General features: G+C 43.3%; 3 protein-coding genes across 4 annotated transcripts in view; all 3 read left to right on the top strand.

Moving 5' to 3' along the window:
* pkd1b (polycystic kidney disease 1b) overlaps positions 1-11,545 on the top strand; it is a 32,405-nt gene extending 20,860 nt beyond the window's left edge. Inside the window, exons 25-41 of the mRNA XM_069707496.1 lie at positions 48-258; positions 371-494; positions 1,189-1,332; positions 1,476-1,866; positions 2,032-2,131; positions 2,216-2,430; positions 3,757-3,959; positions 4,052-4,249; positions 4,328-4,482; positions 6,409-6,612; positions 6,922-7,096; positions 7,185-7,367; positions 8,402-8,410; positions 9,106-9,262; positions 9,357-9,543; positions 9,813-9,924; positions 10,018-11,545. Of these exons, the coding sequence (XP_069563597.1) occupies positions 48-258; positions 371-494; positions 1,189-1,332; positions 1,476-1,866; positions 2,032-2,131; positions 2,216-2,430; positions 3,757-3,959; positions 4,052-4,249; positions 4,328-4,482; positions 6,409-6,612; positions 6,922-7,096; positions 7,185-7,367; positions 8,402-8,410; positions 9,106-9,262; positions 9,357-9,543; positions 9,813-9,924; positions 10,018-10,911 (3,662 nt within the window). The 3' untranslated portion in view covers positions 10,912-11,545. The remainder of the gene's footprint in view (positions 1-47; positions 259-370; positions 495-1,188; positions 1,333-1,475; positions 1,867-2,031; positions 2,132-2,215; positions 2,431-3,756; positions 3,960-4,051; positions 4,250-4,327; positions 4,483-6,408; positions 6,613-6,921; positions 7,097-7,184; positions 7,368-8,401; positions 8,411-9,105; positions 9,263-9,356; positions 9,544-9,812; positions 9,925-10,017) is intronic.
* A 1,875-nt stretch (positions 11,546-13,420) lies between these two features.
* Positions 13,421-16,737, top strand: LOC138626077 (PI-PLC X domain-containing protein 1-like). Of its 2 annotated transcripts, XM_069707510.1 has the most exons (7): positions 13,421-13,527; positions 13,643-13,762; positions 14,904-15,028; positions 15,119-15,250; positions 15,714-15,881; positions 16,005-16,188; positions 16,315-16,737. In XM_069707510.1, exons 2-7 carry the CDS (start codon positions 13,651-13,653, stop codon positions 16,554-16,556), a joined length of 963 nt encoding a protein of 320 aa, XP_069563611.1. In that variant the 5' UTR covers positions 13,421-13,527; positions 13,643-13,650; the 3' UTR covers positions 16,557-16,737. The 2 variants fall into 2 exon arrangements, with proteins under 2 accessions (XP_069563611.1, XP_069563613.1); XM_069707512.1 differs by lacking the exon at positions 13,421-13,527 and having other exon boundaries at positions 13,715-14,459.
* Positions 16,738-17,266: 529 nt separating this feature from the next.
* spata20 (spermatogenesis associated 20) overlaps positions 17,267-17,757 on the top strand; it is a 48,743-nt gene continuing 48,252 nt past the window's right edge. The window contains exon 1 of the mRNA XM_069707495.1: positions 17,267-17,726. Within this exon, the coding sequence (XP_069563596.1) occupies positions 17,533-17,726 (194 nt within the window). The 5' untranslated portion in view covers positions 17,267-17,532. The remainder of the gene's footprint in view (positions 17,727-17,757) is intronic.

The raw sequence follows: 17,757 nt of genomic DNA, 5'->3' as shown, positions 1-17,757 counted from the left end.
CCCTGTGTTACATTTTCTCGGACATCTTTCAACCCTTCGATATGCAGGTCCGGAGGAGCTGACTCAGTTTAGACGGGTGCTCACGTCCCAGCTGGTGTTTGGGATGGTGGAGCGCCACCTGTGGCTGTCGCTATGGGAACGTCCCACTCACAGCTCCTTCTCCAGGGGTCAGAGGGTCACCTGCAGCGCCCTCCTGCTGCACCTCTACCTGGCGCTGGGGGCTCTGTGGTACGGAGCTGTTGGCACCGAGGGGCTCAGGTGAGGCGGCTCACAGACGCGAATAAAAAAGTACTATTCATTTTCTTAGTCAGCGTATGACCGATTTTACAGATCTACAGGATGAAACAGATTTGTGTCCCTTTTACACAAGTGGGCCCGTGTCAGCCCGCCTGCTGCCTAACGTGGAGACGGTTGCCGTGGGGATGACTGTTGCCGCGCTGGTGTTTCCTCTTCAGTGTTTCCTCTGCTTTCTGTTGAGAAAAGCTCACAGTCAGGTAACTCCACACAGCTTCAACCCGTTTCACCTTTATTATATATTTTACTGTTCACGTGTCCCGGACCAGTTTGAAATGACTTAATAAGAAAGATTACAGTGTAAAATTTGCAGCTTGTGCTTTGTTCTTCGTCGTGTCTTCAGTGTGTTGCTGATTAGAGGTCTTTAAAGGGTCGTGTTGGTCAAGCTTTGATTGTGAAACACTCTTATATTCGGACGGAAACGACACAAGAGAGGGTTCATGGGCACCTCATATTTATCACGTGATATGGACAATTCATTAAAGAACTAGAATTAAATTATAAGTTAAGTACAATACAAAGAAGAATATACCTGTGAAGGACTTTTCATTCACCATTTAAACTCCTTGTCTCATCTATCCGGTCTCTCATGATGTCACTATGTCCTCCTGAACTCTGTGTTGCCATAAGACACGTTGTGTTACGGTTACAGATGTACGCCATCTGTTGTTTTAAGGCTTCAAGTTTGAAGAATGAGGCTGGTGCCTCTCAAAATCTTGAACAGTCTCTTCCTCTCAATTGTTAAATTGTAATGAGGCTCATACTGTAGTCGTGGCATAAAACTAACAGAAAAAGATGATAAAATCACAATTTGTTTATTTGATAATTAACTCTAAGCGTCCTCACACATGTTCAGGCTGCAGGCGTATGTGTTTATGTGTGTCTGTAACCTAGGTAACCGTGGACATGTCAGTCCCTCCCTCTCCTGTTTGTCACTCTGTGGAGATGGACGTCTACCTCGGCCAATCGGAGCTCTCTGGCCCTTCCTTCCTGTCTCTGCCAGATTCCTCGGGCCGAGCCGGGGACAGCCCTTCATCTGTAAGTACACACACACACGCACGCACGCACGCACGCACACACTCACACACACTCACACACACTCGCACTCATACTTGTTGTTCTGCTGCTGTCTCATGTCTTTGAATCATATTCTCAGTAAGTGTTCCTGTGATTGTTCCTAGTTCCCTGAGAGCAAGGCTTTGGGCTCCAGCATCCTCGACTTCTGGGCTGCCTCTGGCTTGGCGCCTCAGACGGACGGAGAGGAAGACGTAGCAGCGTGGCCGTCGTGCGACAGCCTCCTCAATCTGCCGGCGGGTTCACTCCCCACCGAGATAACCTTAGCGCCCGACCTCTGCAAGGCTTCACCCACGCACGGTCCTACACGCCAGCTGAGGCGGAGAAAGGCCTTGATGCAGCTCCGCCTGGCCTCACCTGTGTCCCCTGTCTCTCCCGCTGCTCTTCTGTCTTCCCCTTCAGAGGACATTTCCAGGTTTCACGACTCTCCTGCTGAACCGGGCCAGAAGTCTCTCAAAGCTCACAACTACAATCTGACAACACTTCTGACTCTGTCCGGTGAGAAATTCTAATTCCCTGAAGGGAAATCAGGGTTGATTACTCATGAGAAATCTCCTGTACCCAGCAGTTAACGGGTGTGCTTCCATGCTGAAGTTAGTCAGTCAAAAATCTTCCAAATGTGGTCTGATTGTTGATTTTTTTTTTTTTTGTGCTTGGTGCCAGAGGAGGACCTGCTAATGTGTATAGCAGCAGCAGATGCAACCACTAGCAACTCAGACAGCGGCCGGGACTCCCCGAGAACCACGTCCTCCTTCTCAACCACGTAAGGAGCGCCTCGCCCGCTCCTTCTCGCTGCTCTGTGTTCCCGAGGACATTTTATAAAGCTGTGATTTCGGTCCTTTTTTAGGCCGAGCACCTCCTGCAGCAGCTGGTCCGAGCGGAGTGAGGAGAAGTCGACGTGTGGAGCGGTGATCAGCAAGCCGGACCTTCAGTCGTATGCCTCTCTGTACGATGCAGGACTCTGCAAGTGTCCCTCTTTACTTTCTGTAGACTCGGTGGCGAGCACCTTCCTGCCGAGCCCTTCTCCCGACTCCACACGCTCCTCTTCTACAACCCGCATAGGTACCAGGCCACGTTTTTCCTCGTTAGATGTACACCCAGGTTCCCCTTCATTGAATGTACATGTTTTTATTCTATTTTTATGAATTCATTAAAAAATTAGATGTTATTTAAAGCTATTCATTATATAATAATATATATATATAAGTGGATTTGTTTGTCAGGCAGAGTAAAACTGAACATATCATAACATCTACCCGAGACAACCTGCTCTCACAGTAACATTAAATCACCGTGAGCTCTGGTTCCAGAATAGCAAACAAATCTGCTCCGTCGTCCAAATGCCCAAATGGCTCGGGGCCATGATGTGGATTCATACCTGAAGCAGCTACAGGCCGGCACGGATCAGTTACAAGTTGGTCTTCTCATCTGCATTAAGAATGAAACATTGATCTGGCTTAAACACATTATGAGCTTGTGTCAGGTTTGGCCTGAACTTCGGGGACAACAGTCAACCCAAGGTGGTTTTTCAAATGATCCCACAGTTGGTCGTGACTGGGCGAGAAGATGATGTGGCTTGTAGACAGATCTGGACCAAAGATTCTATCTTTTCAACTGTTTATCTTAAGCTTATTCAGCTGGTTTGGGTGGCGCTCAGCTATCTGAATAAATGTTAGGAAACATGAGTAACTCTCGGATACTTTCATGTTGTCAAAGTAGTTCTCGGAGACAAAAAGGTTGGAGGCGCCTGATTTAATCCGTCTGTTTCAAACATTCATTCTTTTATTCAACACTTTTAGCTTTGATTTAGGCTAAATACAAGTTTGAACTTTTTGTCCACAACAGTATTAAATGTTTATCAATTACTTTCAGCTATATATTTGAAACCTTTCTTCCTCTTTTAGCTAAACATTTTACATCACTTTATTTCTTTTTAACTAAACATTTCAATTGCTTTGCTAACTACGGTTGTATTTCAGTTATCAGGATTTAAAGGATCCTATCCATTATACATTTTTTTGGAACTATCTGAATTTAACAGAGCAATTATTCATTTCTTTTAGCTAATTATTTTTTAATTGTTACTCGCTTGTTTGTTAGCTTTACTTTCGGCTAACTGTTTGAGGTATTCATTTCTGTTTCTAACATTTCTTCTCTTTCAGTAAATCTTTCAACTCCTCTCCTCGCTTGTTTCATGCATTCTCCATTGCGAACATAGTGTCGAGTGCAGCTGACTTAATGTGGATGTGGGCTACCTTTTAAAAATCAGATCTGAATTTCTGTTATCTTCAATAACCATAGTCCTGTCTTATTTATTCCCATCTGGTGTGAACAGTGTCTGAGGTATCTGTTGCTGGACCCCCCCCCCCCCCCCCCTCCTCCCTGCAGGTGTTGCTCGAGGTCGGCCCAGCCGGCTGCTCCCTCCCTGGGCGCTGTGTGTGATGTACCCGCTGGTGGCTTTGCTGCTGGGAGCCTGCCTGGCAGTGGTGGGACTCTACGGTGCTTTCTTCTCCAGAAGAGTAGTCCTCATGTGGCTGGTATCGACTCTCTCTGCCTTTCTCACCTCTGCTCTGCTGCTGGAACCTCTCAAGGCGAGTTCAAAACATGCGGTCCAATTAACTCGCTTCTTAGATCTTTGCTGGATTAATTCCTTTGATTTGAATCCCCTCCTTCTCCTGCTCAGGTGTGTGCGCAGGCCTTGATCTGCACAGCGCTGTGGAGGCCGGTGGATCCAGAGGTGGAGGAGCAGCTGGCTCGGGAGACCGCTGTGGTGAGGGCGTTTGGAGAGCAAAGTGGGAAGGTTCGAGCGCCATGTGGCTTCGGGCTGCTGCAGGCCAAAGAGGAGGCCCGCAAAGTCCGAGCTCTGCGGTCACTCGTGAGGGTGAGAATAAAACTGGGGAAAAACATTTAATGGCACCTGTCTCTTTTATTTGTATTTTCCTCTGCATCTTTCCTGCAGCAATGTGTGTGTCAGCTGTTGTTTCTGCTGCTGGTGCTGATGGTGAACTACCAGGACAGAGTAGAGCAGAGGCAGGGCAGGCTGCTGTACTCCGCCGTCAGACGACATCTTCACACGGCACCGTTGGGCTCTCCGAACCTCACCTCACTCAAAGAGTAAGAGCAGCTTCCTGCTGTTAACGCACTACAACATGCAACAGACACGCTCCAGCCAAGACAATAGGAGTAGACGGTTGGGCTTTTTGGGTGTGCACATGACTTTTTTGGTCCAACATAAGCGTGCACTGTGTTTTTGTTGGTTCATTGTGGGTGCTTTAAGGGGATCTATTGGCAGAAACAAAATCAAATATTCATAATTATGTTTTCATTATTGTAAAATCACCTGAATCCACTATGTGGTGGAATAAGACGCATTTTCTAGGATGGCAGCGATCAGCTCTAGTAAGGATACAGTTTCCATTTTTAATATGGTTTTGTTACTGTCAACCAACCAAAACTCTACTGGTGTGTCTCTTGTTCGCCAGAAGCGCAAGTGATTTTGTAAAACAGATGACGATTGTAGTTTTAAGTAAACTTAAACAAACTGGAGCAACTATTTACTCGGGACTACAGCTGTGGATTCAAATACATGTGGTGGAGTATTTAAAGCAGCGGGTGAATGTGGGATATAATTTCCTAAAATTAAACGAGGATAAAACAGAAATCCTCCTAGTCAGTCCAAAACAAAAAGAGAAATCGTAGAAAAAGATCTGGGGCATCTAACTCTGTGGGTACGATCAGAGGTAACTAGTCTGGGTGTAATCTTAGACTCAGATCTAAGTTTCAAGGCCCACATTAACAAGGTGACCAAAACTTATGTTTTCCACCTGAGAAACATCACCAAGGTGCAGCTGTTTATAAATCACAGATGCTGAAAAGTTGATTCATGGCTTCATTTCTAGCCGACTGGACTACTGTGATGCACTTTTTACTGGCCTACCAAAGAAAACAACAGAGAGACTTCAGCTCATCCAAAACTCTGCAGCTGGAGTATCAACCAGAACCAAGAGAAGAGAACATCAGTCCAGTTCTGGCTGCTCTGCACCGGCTGCCTGTAAGACACAGGATTGACTTTAAGGTCCTCCTCACATATAAAGCTCTTAATGGGCTCGGACCGAGTTACATCACTAACTCTCTGGTTAATTATGAGCCTTCAAGAACACTGAGATCATCTGCTGCTGGTTTATTGGAGGATCTCAGCAACGGCCGAAAGAAAATTGTGGATTTAGCTTTTGTCAGCTACGCTCCAAAGCTGTGGAACAAACTAGCTGTTCGATATCAGGGAAACTGCTCAGTTAAAACTTTCAAAAGAAAATTCAAAACATATCTCTTTACATCAGCCTTTAACTAGCAACTCTTGAAGCTCTCTCACACCTGCATGCTCTTCAACTACTGCGCCTTTGAAATGCATATTGCTCGTTTTATATTTATTTTGATAAAACTCAAAAAGACTGATATGTAAGTGAAAAGGGAACTTTAGTATGTACGAACAGGTTGGACCTGTGTGAGTTTTTAACCGAGGTTTAGCAGAAACCTGGAGTGACAGTGACGAGCCTACCTTCAATAATTTACTAAGACCACAGGAGAAAAGGAGATTTCATCTCTAGTGTATTAACATTATAGACTGTGTGAAGTAAAGTTCTAGAAAAGTGCACAAGACGTACAACTGCTACAACGGCTGTTTCCACGACTTCATATCATAAATTTGAATCCTAGAGAACGACCAAATCAAGTCTACTTGTATTAAATTTTATGCAGTTCATCTGTTTTATCTCATTTCTTTTCTATATTTTTAAATGTTCCTTTATATCTGATTTTATGTAAAACACTGCATCTAATTCTCTTGCTGCGAAGCCCTCTGAGCTGCATTTCCTATATGAAAGGTGCTATACAAATAAAGTGTATTATTATTATTGCTTCAAAGAAAAGCACAATACGTGTTTATGACACTGATTGAAGATGCCACTCAGCGCAAACATTTTGGACATTTCCCTGACATATACAGTACAGCCACAAACTCACGTCCATTCTTTCTCCATCCAGCTGGTCAGATGCAGAGCAGTGGATCAGCCACTCTTTGGTGCCACACCTGCACCACGACCCCACGTTGCACCTTGTCGGGCTGCCTCGGCTGCAGGGAACGCGCACGCTCGGTGCCCGGGCGGCTGACCTTCTGCTGGGAGGCGACAGCGTCACGACACAGCAGCTCCTGGCTGAACTGCAGCTGGCAGACAAGAGCAAGAAGCAGTAAGTGGATTTGTCACAGCGGCATGAGTAACACCTCCATTCGTTACACGCTGAATTACTCTTTTGGAAATAGCGAGGCGTGTCACCGCATTCAAAACCTGCCAAAAAAAACAAAACAATACAACTTTGTTTTCTTCTCAAAACAAATGGAGTAGAATATTTTTTCACATAGATTACTTGAAACTATTTTACATATTTTCTCTGGGACACAGAATCATCTTGTTTTTTATAAATGTCTGCTCTAACTGCTTTACGAATATTAATTTTGGTTTGGTGCTTCTTCTTTTTTTCATCCCATTTTTATTTCAGGTTTAAAACTCTTTCCATAGACTTCACACACTACCACAGAGAGTCCGGTTTATTTTTATGTGTGTCTGTACAACTAGTGTGGGCTCAGACACAAGGGGTCACGCCTTTCCTCTCCATCCATCCCCTCCTCGTCCCTTCATCCTCCTCGGGACCGGACCTTCAGGTGGCACTCACGGTAACAAACCCTGTAACCCTTTCAGACGGACAATACAGTCCTTTTGGAAACAGCAGAAATAAACACTCAATTATCTCACTCTCTTTAGGTTCTTCTTCTCATCTGCGCCCTGCTCATCTTGTTTGGGGAGCTGTGGTCTGTAGCCACTGAGCGTGCTCAGTATCTGCATCAGTGGCATCGTTGGTTTCAGCTCCTGCTGGCCTTCTTGTCACTGGCGACGTCTGTCCTGCAGCTCTGCTTCCTGTCTCGAGCCTCCTCGTGTGTTTCCAAGGTAAAGAGGTGAAATAGGAAAAAAAGAAAGTGTTGCATCCACTGACACTAATGCTGCGCTCCAAAAGGCGTACTTGTGTACTAACTCTCACTGTTTTGAGTACAGAAGTGCGTTCACACATGTCAAGTATAGAAACATGCAGTCAACTGCAAGTACCAGGATGATGCACTCAAAACGGTAAAAAAAAAAAAGGAACTGTGAAACGCTGGACACTTTCCACCCTAAACGGTCGCCATCTTGACTCCGTAGAAGAAGGGAGCGGGACCATCGATGTAAAGAATTTTCAAATTAACGTATCTGAGGAGGCTGCAGCTGTTCCTGAACACCTCACAAAAGTTTATTTTTCACTGCTGGACAGATTAATCAGTGAGTTTATTGAGCTTGGTTCCCCACGAAAACATGTTAATTTCTGGGTCAAATAATTTAAGCTGCAGATATTTTGGCGGGTGATGCGTTCACATGATGAGGTTATTTCCTGTCAGAACAGCAGTGGGAGATTTAATAACAACACTAGTCTGTCAAAATTCCTGCACTACACAAGTAAAAAGTTCTAACATGGAAGAGCACTCTTTGTTTGTGTACTGAGGGAAGTACGAACACAGCATATAACTGCAAAAATGCCTCACTGGTGTGACGGTAATAAAACGTACGGCTCTGATGAACCTTGAATAACCTGTTTGCACTGTTTAGCTGCGGTCCCAACCACACAGCTTCGTCGACTTCCACAGCGCCGCCCTTCTGGCACAGAGGTCCTCTCATTGTGCGGCTGTCCTGCTCACTCTGCTTGTTCTAAAGGTAAACCAGAGCTCTGGCTCATTATTATACAACAACATTGGTCCAAAGATGTGTGTGATGGGAATGATCGGGTTTGGTGACCTCCGACTTCCTAGTTGAGAGCGTTTACGTGACCAAAACAAAGCAACAACATGGCAGACCCCAGGAAATCTGCTCTATATCTGCTGTCTGAATACAGAAAAGTGACAAAAAAAAACCTCGTCCTCCCCCGTGAAGACTGTCACATGGATGAAATGGAGTCACTATTGTTTGTGCACTCGATTTCTGCATGCCGTTTTTAGCAGATAACGTTTAAAACTGGCAGCAAACTAACAGCAACAAGGTAACGAGCGTGCTGGTGAGCTGTTTCCACTTGTCGTTGTCTGTCAATAAAGTAATTGTTATTGTTCAACGGCACAACAACCAGCAGCGACGTCACCCATTGTTTTTTGTACGGCCGTTATGCAGCCTCGAGTTCAGATTGCACCACAGGCCTGTCAATCAAACAGACACGCCCCCAAAAAGCTTTTTGAAGCTCATTTTCTCATTAATGACAAGATTATTTTGAGATGGTCCGCCGTGAAACTAATAAGAAGGAGCGACTCGATTAGAAATGTTATTGAGAATGAGAATTTTACGAAACGAGTTAAATGGGAGTTTATGGAGCCGGAGGCTTTTTGGAGAAGACCTATAGCTCCACTCGTTTAGCCACTTCTGCATCGGCCTCATTTTTCAGAGCCGGAAGCTACGTCCACTTTTATATACAGCCTATGGTTTCACCACAAACGTTGCCATGCCGAGTGACATCAGAACTTCTTCCCGGAGCTCTCAAAAACCTCAGACTTTCCTAGTGGGAAATTCCCAGTTCGACAGGTATTCAGGGGATTTCTCCACACTCGGAGGTCGAAACTTTCCCACTTCCTGGTTGCTTATGAACGCACCATCGTACCACCTTTGTGAATGTGTTCCATTGCTGTGTGTTCCAGCTGCTGGGAACCTTAAGGTTTGTGCGGAGGTGGGTGCTGATAGGCAGAGTGCTGCAGAGAGCCCGCAGGGAGCTGTTGGCTCTGGCCGTCTTCGTGCTGCTGCTGCTGCTGCTCTGCACTCACCTCGGAAACACGGTACGAGAGGCAAAGTTGAGCTAAAATCAATCTTCATGAAGACGAAAGGTACTTAATATGGTTCTGTCTTGGTTGCAGCTCTTCTCGCGGTCAGTGGAAGGTTTCCTGTCGCTCCATCAGAGCGGTGTCTCCGTGCTGTCCATCCTTCGTGGCCGGATGGTGCTGCAAAGACTCAGCAGGGTCCACCCAGTCCTGGGACCTCTGTATGGGCTTCTAGTGATGGGCGGAGGTGTTTGGCTTTTGGCTAAACTCTGTGGAGCTGTTCTGATCCGTACATACAGGTACACAACATGACCTGTATAATGGTAAAACAAGTGAAGGATGTTTGACTGCCCCTCTTGCTCAATGTTACGTGCAATTAGTTTCATTCTCCTGTGACCTGTTCAGGGTAAGTGTGTCAAGCTCTGCGATGGAGGGTTTTGCTTTGTGGCACGATGAATGTGTGATGATGGCTCACACTTTTCCTACAAGCAGAGTGCCATAAAGGAATTTTGCAGGTTCGTTACTGCGTCAATTGAGATTGTTTGCTAACTGTTGCTGTGTCCTAAAGGGCAGAGGAGGCTGAGTTGTTTCATCCAACTATTGAACCTCAGGACTATGAAATGGTGGAGTTCTTCATCAAGAGACTCAAGCTGTGGATGGGACTTACCAAAGCTAAACAGGTAAAGAGTGAATAAGTTATGTAGCACTTCAATAGAAGGACTGAGAAAATAAGACTCTTCATAGTTAATTCATGATGCTGATTTCCCCTCTAGTTCAGACACAGGGTGAAGTTTGAAGGCATGGACGTCCCTCCTTCCAGGTCCTCGCAGGAATCTCATCTGTCCACCCTATCTTCCACACTCCCGTCCTCCCGTTCTCCGTCTCTGTCCTCCTCGTTCTCATTCCCCCGTCCCCCGTCCTCATCTCTCTCCGTAAGGTCTGAGGACTCGTCGGTGTCCGAATCTGGGTTCGAGGTCCAACCCTACCTGGACACCCTGGAGCCCTGCGTCGGTGCTCTGCTGTCTCAATTTGATCGGGTCAACCAGTTAACTGAGGATATTCACAACCTGGAAATCAAACTAGAGGAGGTTCAGGCCAGAAGAAGGCAGACATGGATGAATAAAAAGGAGAAAAGCGAAGGAATATTGGAAAAGTTTGGACAGGCAAAGGAAACAGATGAAGGAAGGGTAACTGGAGAAGTTGGACACACCAGGACATGTTTTCTTTACTCCAGGACACAAGTTTCCCTTCCATCTTCATTTCCTTTTACTCCCTCCACATTTCATTCTTCAGCTGCATCAATCTGCATCTCTCTCCGTAAACAGAGCTCCTACTCTGAATCTTTACCGCCTCAAGCATCTACCGAAACACCTTCTTCTGTGGACTCCGAGCCTGTACCTGGAATCTCTGGCTGGTTTGAAGCTTCTTCTGGCTTTGACAGGTTCCCCAGAAGAAGAGCATGGCATGCTGGGAGCTCTCATTCAGCCGATGCTGCTCGGAGAGCCTTCCAGCTCCAAAGAGTTGCTCTATATAGAATTGGAGGAGAAAATTTGGCATTTAAAAACGCCCGACCCAGAAGTGAAGACGGGGTAAGAAGGTGCGAAGGAAGTGATGGGGTACCAGTGAAAAGGAAGGCTTGGATCTCTGAAGGACCAGAGACGGAATAATACCAATCACATTGAGTTAACAGTTTGTTAACAGGAACCTTTCAAGTAAAATTTAATGGGCATTTTGTTTTCTTTTTTTTTTTAACCTCTTCTGGAGTTCTGGGGGAATTTTGCCAACTCTGGAAAAAAATAACCCCTGATGATGAAATGACAAAAGGAGATTCAAACTCACTCCTCTTACACATTAGCCAATAATTGATTCAAATGTCCAATTAAATTTGAAGTTCCTTCTTACCATCATTATAATTATTTCAAAATAAAAGTCTTGGAAGTTATGTAGGCTGTAGAAACATCCTTAGTTCCTAAGAAATGGCTGAAAGTCCTTTTTTGAACAAAGGGTTTGTTCAAGAGATTTTGTTTAACATCTTACTCTACTTTACAAAACTGCATACCTGTGAATGATAATATGATTGGAAAGAGAAGTGTAGATATTTTGCTCTACAGATGAATAGAGACTTGTGACCATTTGGTCCAGAAATTGGTGTATGTTTTATTTTTTTGAACAGTCGTTCAAGTGACCCTATAAATATTTGATCATCAGTATTTCATAATATTACCACAATAAGAGTCAATACATGATAGTAAATGGGGACACTCATCTGCTAAAGTGTCTGACTGTGGTGTTTGTTTTAAAGTAAATAGATGATATTAAACATTAAAATCAAATACATGTGTGAGAAATGTGATTTTATAATACATGGTGGTATTGTGCAGTTCTGGTTTAATCAGTGTTTAGAACAACTTTACAATATTTGGAAAGGAAAAATGCAAAGAATCAGGTTGGAGTATATTTATATGCAAAGGCAAGTTAAAATAAAATCATTAGGAGTATCACAAAGAATAACACCAGTTACCACCCTTATATTATGATTACCACCTTCATATTTGTACTATACTGCAGTTATCTAAGCTTTTTTCCTTTAAGTTTAAGTGTGAGTTCCTTTAATCACATAACTGATACTGCCTTGAGGTGAATGCCTGCTTTGTCTGTTATCTTTCCATTATCACATCTGTTGAAACTTGAGCATGATGGTAAAATGTAAGTCTGCCTATTAACTAACCTTAAAAACATGAGTTTGATTGTTTGTTCTGCGCTTGACAGCAGAGCCGAGAAAAGGAAGTGAGTATTTGTGGTGTGTGTGCCATTGTGGCACAGTGTCAGTGCCTCACCCAGAAAGTCAGACCAGTCTAACAAGTCATTTTATGTGTTTTGGATTTTTCCTTCCTCCTATTTTCTCAGCTCCTCTGAAATAACTACAGACATATGACACTACATTTCCAGATTCAGGTCTCTTTACATGACAGAAACTTCTGCATATATAGGAATCTAGAGCTTTAGGAGGAAGGTTGTTGAATAAGGACCTCGTAACAGGCCACTGAACAGCTGCCACAACACCATTTAAAACGGCAATCCCAACAGAACATATGCTGTAGTTTAATGACACAGGTAACAAACAAAAAAACTGTAGTCAATTTTTGCACGCACAGAGGTAAGTGGTAAAGTCAGCAAACTTTGGCCGCCATAAGCCACCGGTCACACCAGACTGAGTAAAGGTCCGGGTTAATTAAAAGGACATGATGTACTGCAAAAGAGTTCAGTTTGTCATTTTGTAAGCGAATGAGAACTATTTCTTCTTTCAAAAGTGTGAGCATGGAAATTTAAACAACCACAGCTGACCTATTTGTAGAACTGTTACAAGTTGTGGTTTGATGGGAGTCAGACTGTAACCAACCTTTTTCAAGAGGAACTCCACATTACACCACTTTTATTTTTGCATTGTACATAAAATCACATTAATATTGTTGGCATGTCAATGCGGGAGATTTTGTTAAAATCTAAAATGCATTTATTGAGTGTAAAACTGCACCTTCCCGGTGTAAAACTAGCATGTGAGTGTTGGCTTGGACGTGCAAGTTCAGCCAAGTTAACTGACTCGCTCCTCCATGAGACTACCTAACTCTACTTTAGCTGCAATGTAACAGCATCCAGTGAAATGCTGCACTGGCCAATCACACACATGCAATTCCTGGTAGATTACTTTTAAACATGACTTGACAGATGTCAAGTAATAATTGCTATTGAGTTGTGAATGAAATAGTGTTATTTGACCATTTGTTTTAAATTTGATCCCACTTAAATTGCATTTAATGTTCAAAGAACGTCCTTAATCTGCGGAGAATCTCAATATCAGTGCAAACAAGATGGTTAAAGGTGAATGTACTGTGGAGTACAACATGTTTCCTCGTACAAATAAGGTGTCATAGCTCAAACTTGTGTTGATTGGTGTTTAAGTAACAGTTCTGGTCTAAGAGTTCACACTGAATTGAAAGAGTTTGTTTTCTCACTCTGATTCCTGGACTACTGCTGGTGAAGTGTGACGGTATGAGGAAGTTTCACATTTATCAAACATTCACTACCAGATCTTTTATCAGATTACTTCATACAAGCCCACAAAAGGTACACATATTTCTTTGTTAGTACAAGATTAACAGACCTGCAGCCTCCCAATGAGCAGTTAAATAGGAATCAGGTGGATGAATCGTCAGTTCTATGTACGCTGCTGCACCGTGACGTCTGAGGGGAAATAAAGGAAAGCTGAGGATTACCTGGGCAAGGTAAGGGGTGTCAACTTTTGACCTTATGTGCTTTGTCGTGGTGCTATATTCATTATTACCGAGAATCACTGTATTTATAAAAGACTGAAAATTGATCTTGAAATATTTTGTGTAGAGTTTGAGATGTCTGGAGGAAAAGGCAAAGAGAGCGGAGAAGTCCGAAACAACCGTGACTGGATGTCGCAACTACCAGCTGAACTTCATACCATTCCTCTCTATAATCTGGCCGTACCAGGTATGAAGGCCGACTGCTTACAGCCTTGGGACGAAGCACATTTTCGAGATTGGCCAAAGGAGTACCTAGAGGAGTTAGCCTAATTAATCAATGAATGCTTCCTTTAATTCATCTAAACAAGGCAGTCACACAAACAGCTTCGTGGTGAGCAAAATGTTGGTGTCACCCCTTTGTTCACTCTTTCACTTCTCACTATTGGTCCATCATTCTGATTGTGTGAGAATTTATTCATGTAGTGCCTGCAAAAGTTCCATAACTGAAATTGGGGATGCAGAATTCTTTGTCTTTGTTTTTATATATGGACTGATAGCTTAGTGAAGAGGGGATTTATTCCAGACACAGCATGTCAAATGTGCCTTACATTGCCTTATTGGATTGTTAAAAAAAAACCAGGGTGTGTTTCATGTACTTTTTTTGCTCCGCTGTAGATGAATTTGGGGTCGTGTCTGTTTGATTGACAAGCCTGTGGTGCAGTCAGGTTTCCACTGTCGGTGGGCAGGACGTTATGTCTTTGGGTTTCCAATCAGATGGAGTCAGAACCAGGCCACCAGATCATCTACTTGTTATACTTCATTCCAAGTAGCCCCATCAACTCTCACTGGATCCTTTTATTGGCAACCAAAGAGGAACGTCTGAACCTCATCAACTGAGTGCCGCGTGGTTTTGCGGGCTGCCTTTACTTGGCTACTTAACAATGGTACATGTGTGTAGGATGTCCCGTGTTGCACAAGCAGTGATGCAGAGATTGTGACTATTCCCTCTGACCAACTGGTGATCTACAGTGTTCACACGCCACTTTTTTAGTATCGGAGGTAATACCATAAATATTTGTGGACAATGGAAAACCCAAAAAAAGCAAACAGAGTAGAGCTGAGATTCCAGCAATGAAAAAGTAGCCTTAAATACGCCCCAACAGAGTAGCCTACAGTTTAGGCTTGACATAAATAAGTACAGACATAACAGTTTGACTTCATGGTGAAACAGCACTGAAAGTGTCACAATTCTTGGATTTCTGGAGCAGATTTCATTTAACAAACAGACCAATGATGTGACTCTTAGAGCCGCTCACAAATTTGTATATTCGTTGTTTTCACTGGACAGCGACAGTACGACTTTGCTGTGACGTGCGTGTCATTCCCAGGAAGCCATGACTCAATGAGTTACGACTTGGACATCAACTCCTCGATAGTAGAGCCGGACAGACTGAAGAGATTCAGCAAGTTGTACTGCGTGCGTCAAATAGTGCGCAAATGGGCAGTCACTCAGGTGAGAGGAGTTTATATCCTGTCAGCCCCCAATTAGTGCAAGGAAGCAAAAGAGAGGGAGCCGTTTGACTGGTGTTGTCTTTTATCACAGGAGGCGACCATCACAAATCAGCTGGACGCAGGAGTTCGCTACTTTGACCTGAGGATCGCTCGCAAGCCAAACGACACCAATCCTACTCGGCTTTACTTTTACCACGGGCTCTGCACGCGGACGGATGTGGAGGTAAAGATGGACGTACATGGACAAAAACAGGGAAATCAGACTCTTTACAGTATGTATCTATATCTAGATATATATATCTAGATATATATATATATACATATATTATCAATATATATATATATATATATATATATATATATATATATATATATATATATATATATATATATATATATATATATATATATATATATATATATATATATATATATATATTGGGTTGACATTTTAACCCAATGGTTAAGTTATATAGCCTATATAAAAAAATAACTGAACAATGAGCTGAAAAAAATTATATAATACAAAATCCAAATCATCCACTGAAGGAAATGACTTTTTACTTTTAAAATATATAATAACTAAATTAAAATGTACATGAAAGAAAAAGTACAACAGAGAAGATTATTTATTTACATTCGTTATTATATATTTGACGCCTATTGTCGTCACTACCTGTGGTCAGACTGTTCTCAGGGACATATGTGACTGGGCAGAGTGGCACCCCAAAGAGATCCTCATCCTGGATTTATCCCACTTCAAAGGGTTCGACGAAAAAAATAAAGCACAACTGCACAAACATCTCATCAACTTCATCAAGACCACGTTTGGAGCCAAACTCGTCCTTAATTCGGTAAAGTATAATTTTGTCTTTTTTCATCATTAATGTACCTAACTTAAGCTACCGTGACTTTCAAATTAAAAGACCTGGAGTTTATTCTTTCAAAATAAGATACATTTCAATGTCTCTCCACAGGCCAGCCCCACCCTGAAGAGTTGCTGGACTCAAGGCAGTAACGTCATAGTTTCATATGATTATCCAACAAGTCAGCATCCTGAGCTGTGGACAAAAATACGTTATTACTACGGCGATAGCATGGACCCTACAATAATTGAATCAAAGCTGGCTCATGTTTTGGAAAAGGAAAGGCCTTACAAATGTGAGTCTTCTTGTGTTCCCGCCGTATGTTAATGAAGGGTTTGGATTCTTATTTGGTCACACAATGCAAAGTCATTTTATTCTCTGAAATAATTATGAACTTTAATTTGACCCCTATGACTCGTAGATTTCTTCGTATGTGGCTTGAACCTGACTCTGCCAAATGATGCCAGGGCGCTGAAGTACGTCCTTCGCCTTTGCGACAACTTCCTCAACGTCATACAGAGGAGTCTGTTTAAGCTCCTGCAGTGGGTGAAACAGCAGTCTGCCAAAACGCCCGTCAACATTGTCGCTTCAGACTTGGTGACTCGTAATAACTTCGTCACAACGATTGTGGAATTCAATAGGAAACATGTGAAAGCACAGTGAAAATTCATCTGACTTTATTAGGGCCCGAGCACCAAAGGTGCGAAAGCCCTATTGTTATTTTCTTTGTAAACATTAATCTTCACTTTTTGAAATCATATTTCCCCACAGAACGTAATTCAAAAAGAAGACAAGTAATTAATACCACATGCAAATGTATAAATAAATAATAAAGGTGTATACATACAGGTACTTGGTGCATAACTGTTTTCACATTATCAGAGGACAAGGCTGGAGGAAGTCAAGTTTTGTGTGTGTGTGTGTGTGTGTGTGTGTGTGTGTGTGTGTGTGTGTGTGTGTGTGTGTGTGTGTGTGTGTGTGTGTGTGTGTGTGTGTGTGTGCGTGTGCCTGTGGCGCGGGAGCTTTTGGATTCATAAAAAAAACCAAAACCAAAAACATGACATTTCCAGATATTGTGACCGAGGTTTGTTTCTGTTGTCTTTCGCTCTTATATTCTCAGATTCCACTTCAGTCCTCCTGTCTCCTCGTCTCTGGCCCTTCGTTGTCCTCTCTTCTGGTTCTATATTATATTCTCCAAATTTAGCAAAATATTACCAGATGATCACGCTTCACAAAATAATAATTTTTGTAATACTTTACAACAACAAAAAAAAAACCACCATTACAGCTGACAGTGGTATAGCTTCCATAACACTCACGTTAGTTTCACTTTTTAATATACTGTCAGCTGTAATGGTGTTTTTTTTTTTTTTTTGAAGACTGAAGACTCTTTTAAATGATAAATGAGTTCTTCTTTCTTTCTTCTTTTTCTTACAAACATGCTTTGGAAGAACCAACTCACACTTTTGACCCCCCCCCCCCTTCATCCTTTCTGTCCCGTTAGCGCGCCATCGTGCGGCGTGTAGCGGTATTACTATAAAGTCTTTCACCCCGCGCCCGGAAAGTTTGGCCGGTCTCTGTCAACATTAGCTCACATTAGCTCGCTTAAGTAACACAACGACACGCTTGTCGGATTAGGATGTTAAGACTGGCATGGCGTCGGCCGGCGTCCAGAAATAGCCCCGCGGAGCCTGCGCGCATTTTAACTGGAGTTGTTTTGGGAGCGGAGAGTCCGCAGCGCGTCTCGGAGGGTCACGTTAGGCGCTTCAGACGAGCTCCCCTCCCACCAGGCGGCAGGTCGCCGCTCCTCCATCCGCGGCCGGCCTACTGCAGGTAAAGCCAACCCCCGGCTCGGAGTGCGCTA

The sequence above is a fragment of the Brachyistius frenatus genome, unplaced genomic scaffold (genome assembly GCF_029030835.1).
Source record: "Brachyistius frenatus isolate BFR_SWC_R1_liver_20210118 unplaced genomic scaffold, ASM2903083v1 Contig_69, whole genome shotgun sequence".
Taxonomy (NCBI): domain Eukaryota; kingdom Metazoa; phylum Chordata; class Actinopteri; family Embiotocidae; genus Brachyistius; species Brachyistius frenatus.
This window is presented reverse-complemented; position numbering and strand designations above follow the sequence as displayed.

Excerpts from the sequence above, each read along its gene's own strand:
- LOC138626077 (XM_069707510.1), top strand. The coding sequence starts at position 13,651 with ATGTCTGGAGGAAAAGGCAAAGAGAGCGGAGAAGTCCGAAACAACCGT. Across the intron at positions 13,763-14,903 it reads CTATAATCTGGCCGTACCAG|GAAGCCATGACTCAATGAGT; the intron begins GTATGAAGGCCG and ends TGTCATTCCCAG. Across the intron at positions 15,882-16,004 it reads CCAAACTCGTCCTTAATTCG|GCCAGCCCCACCCTGAAGAG; the intron begins GTAAAGTATAAT and ends GTCTCTCCACAG.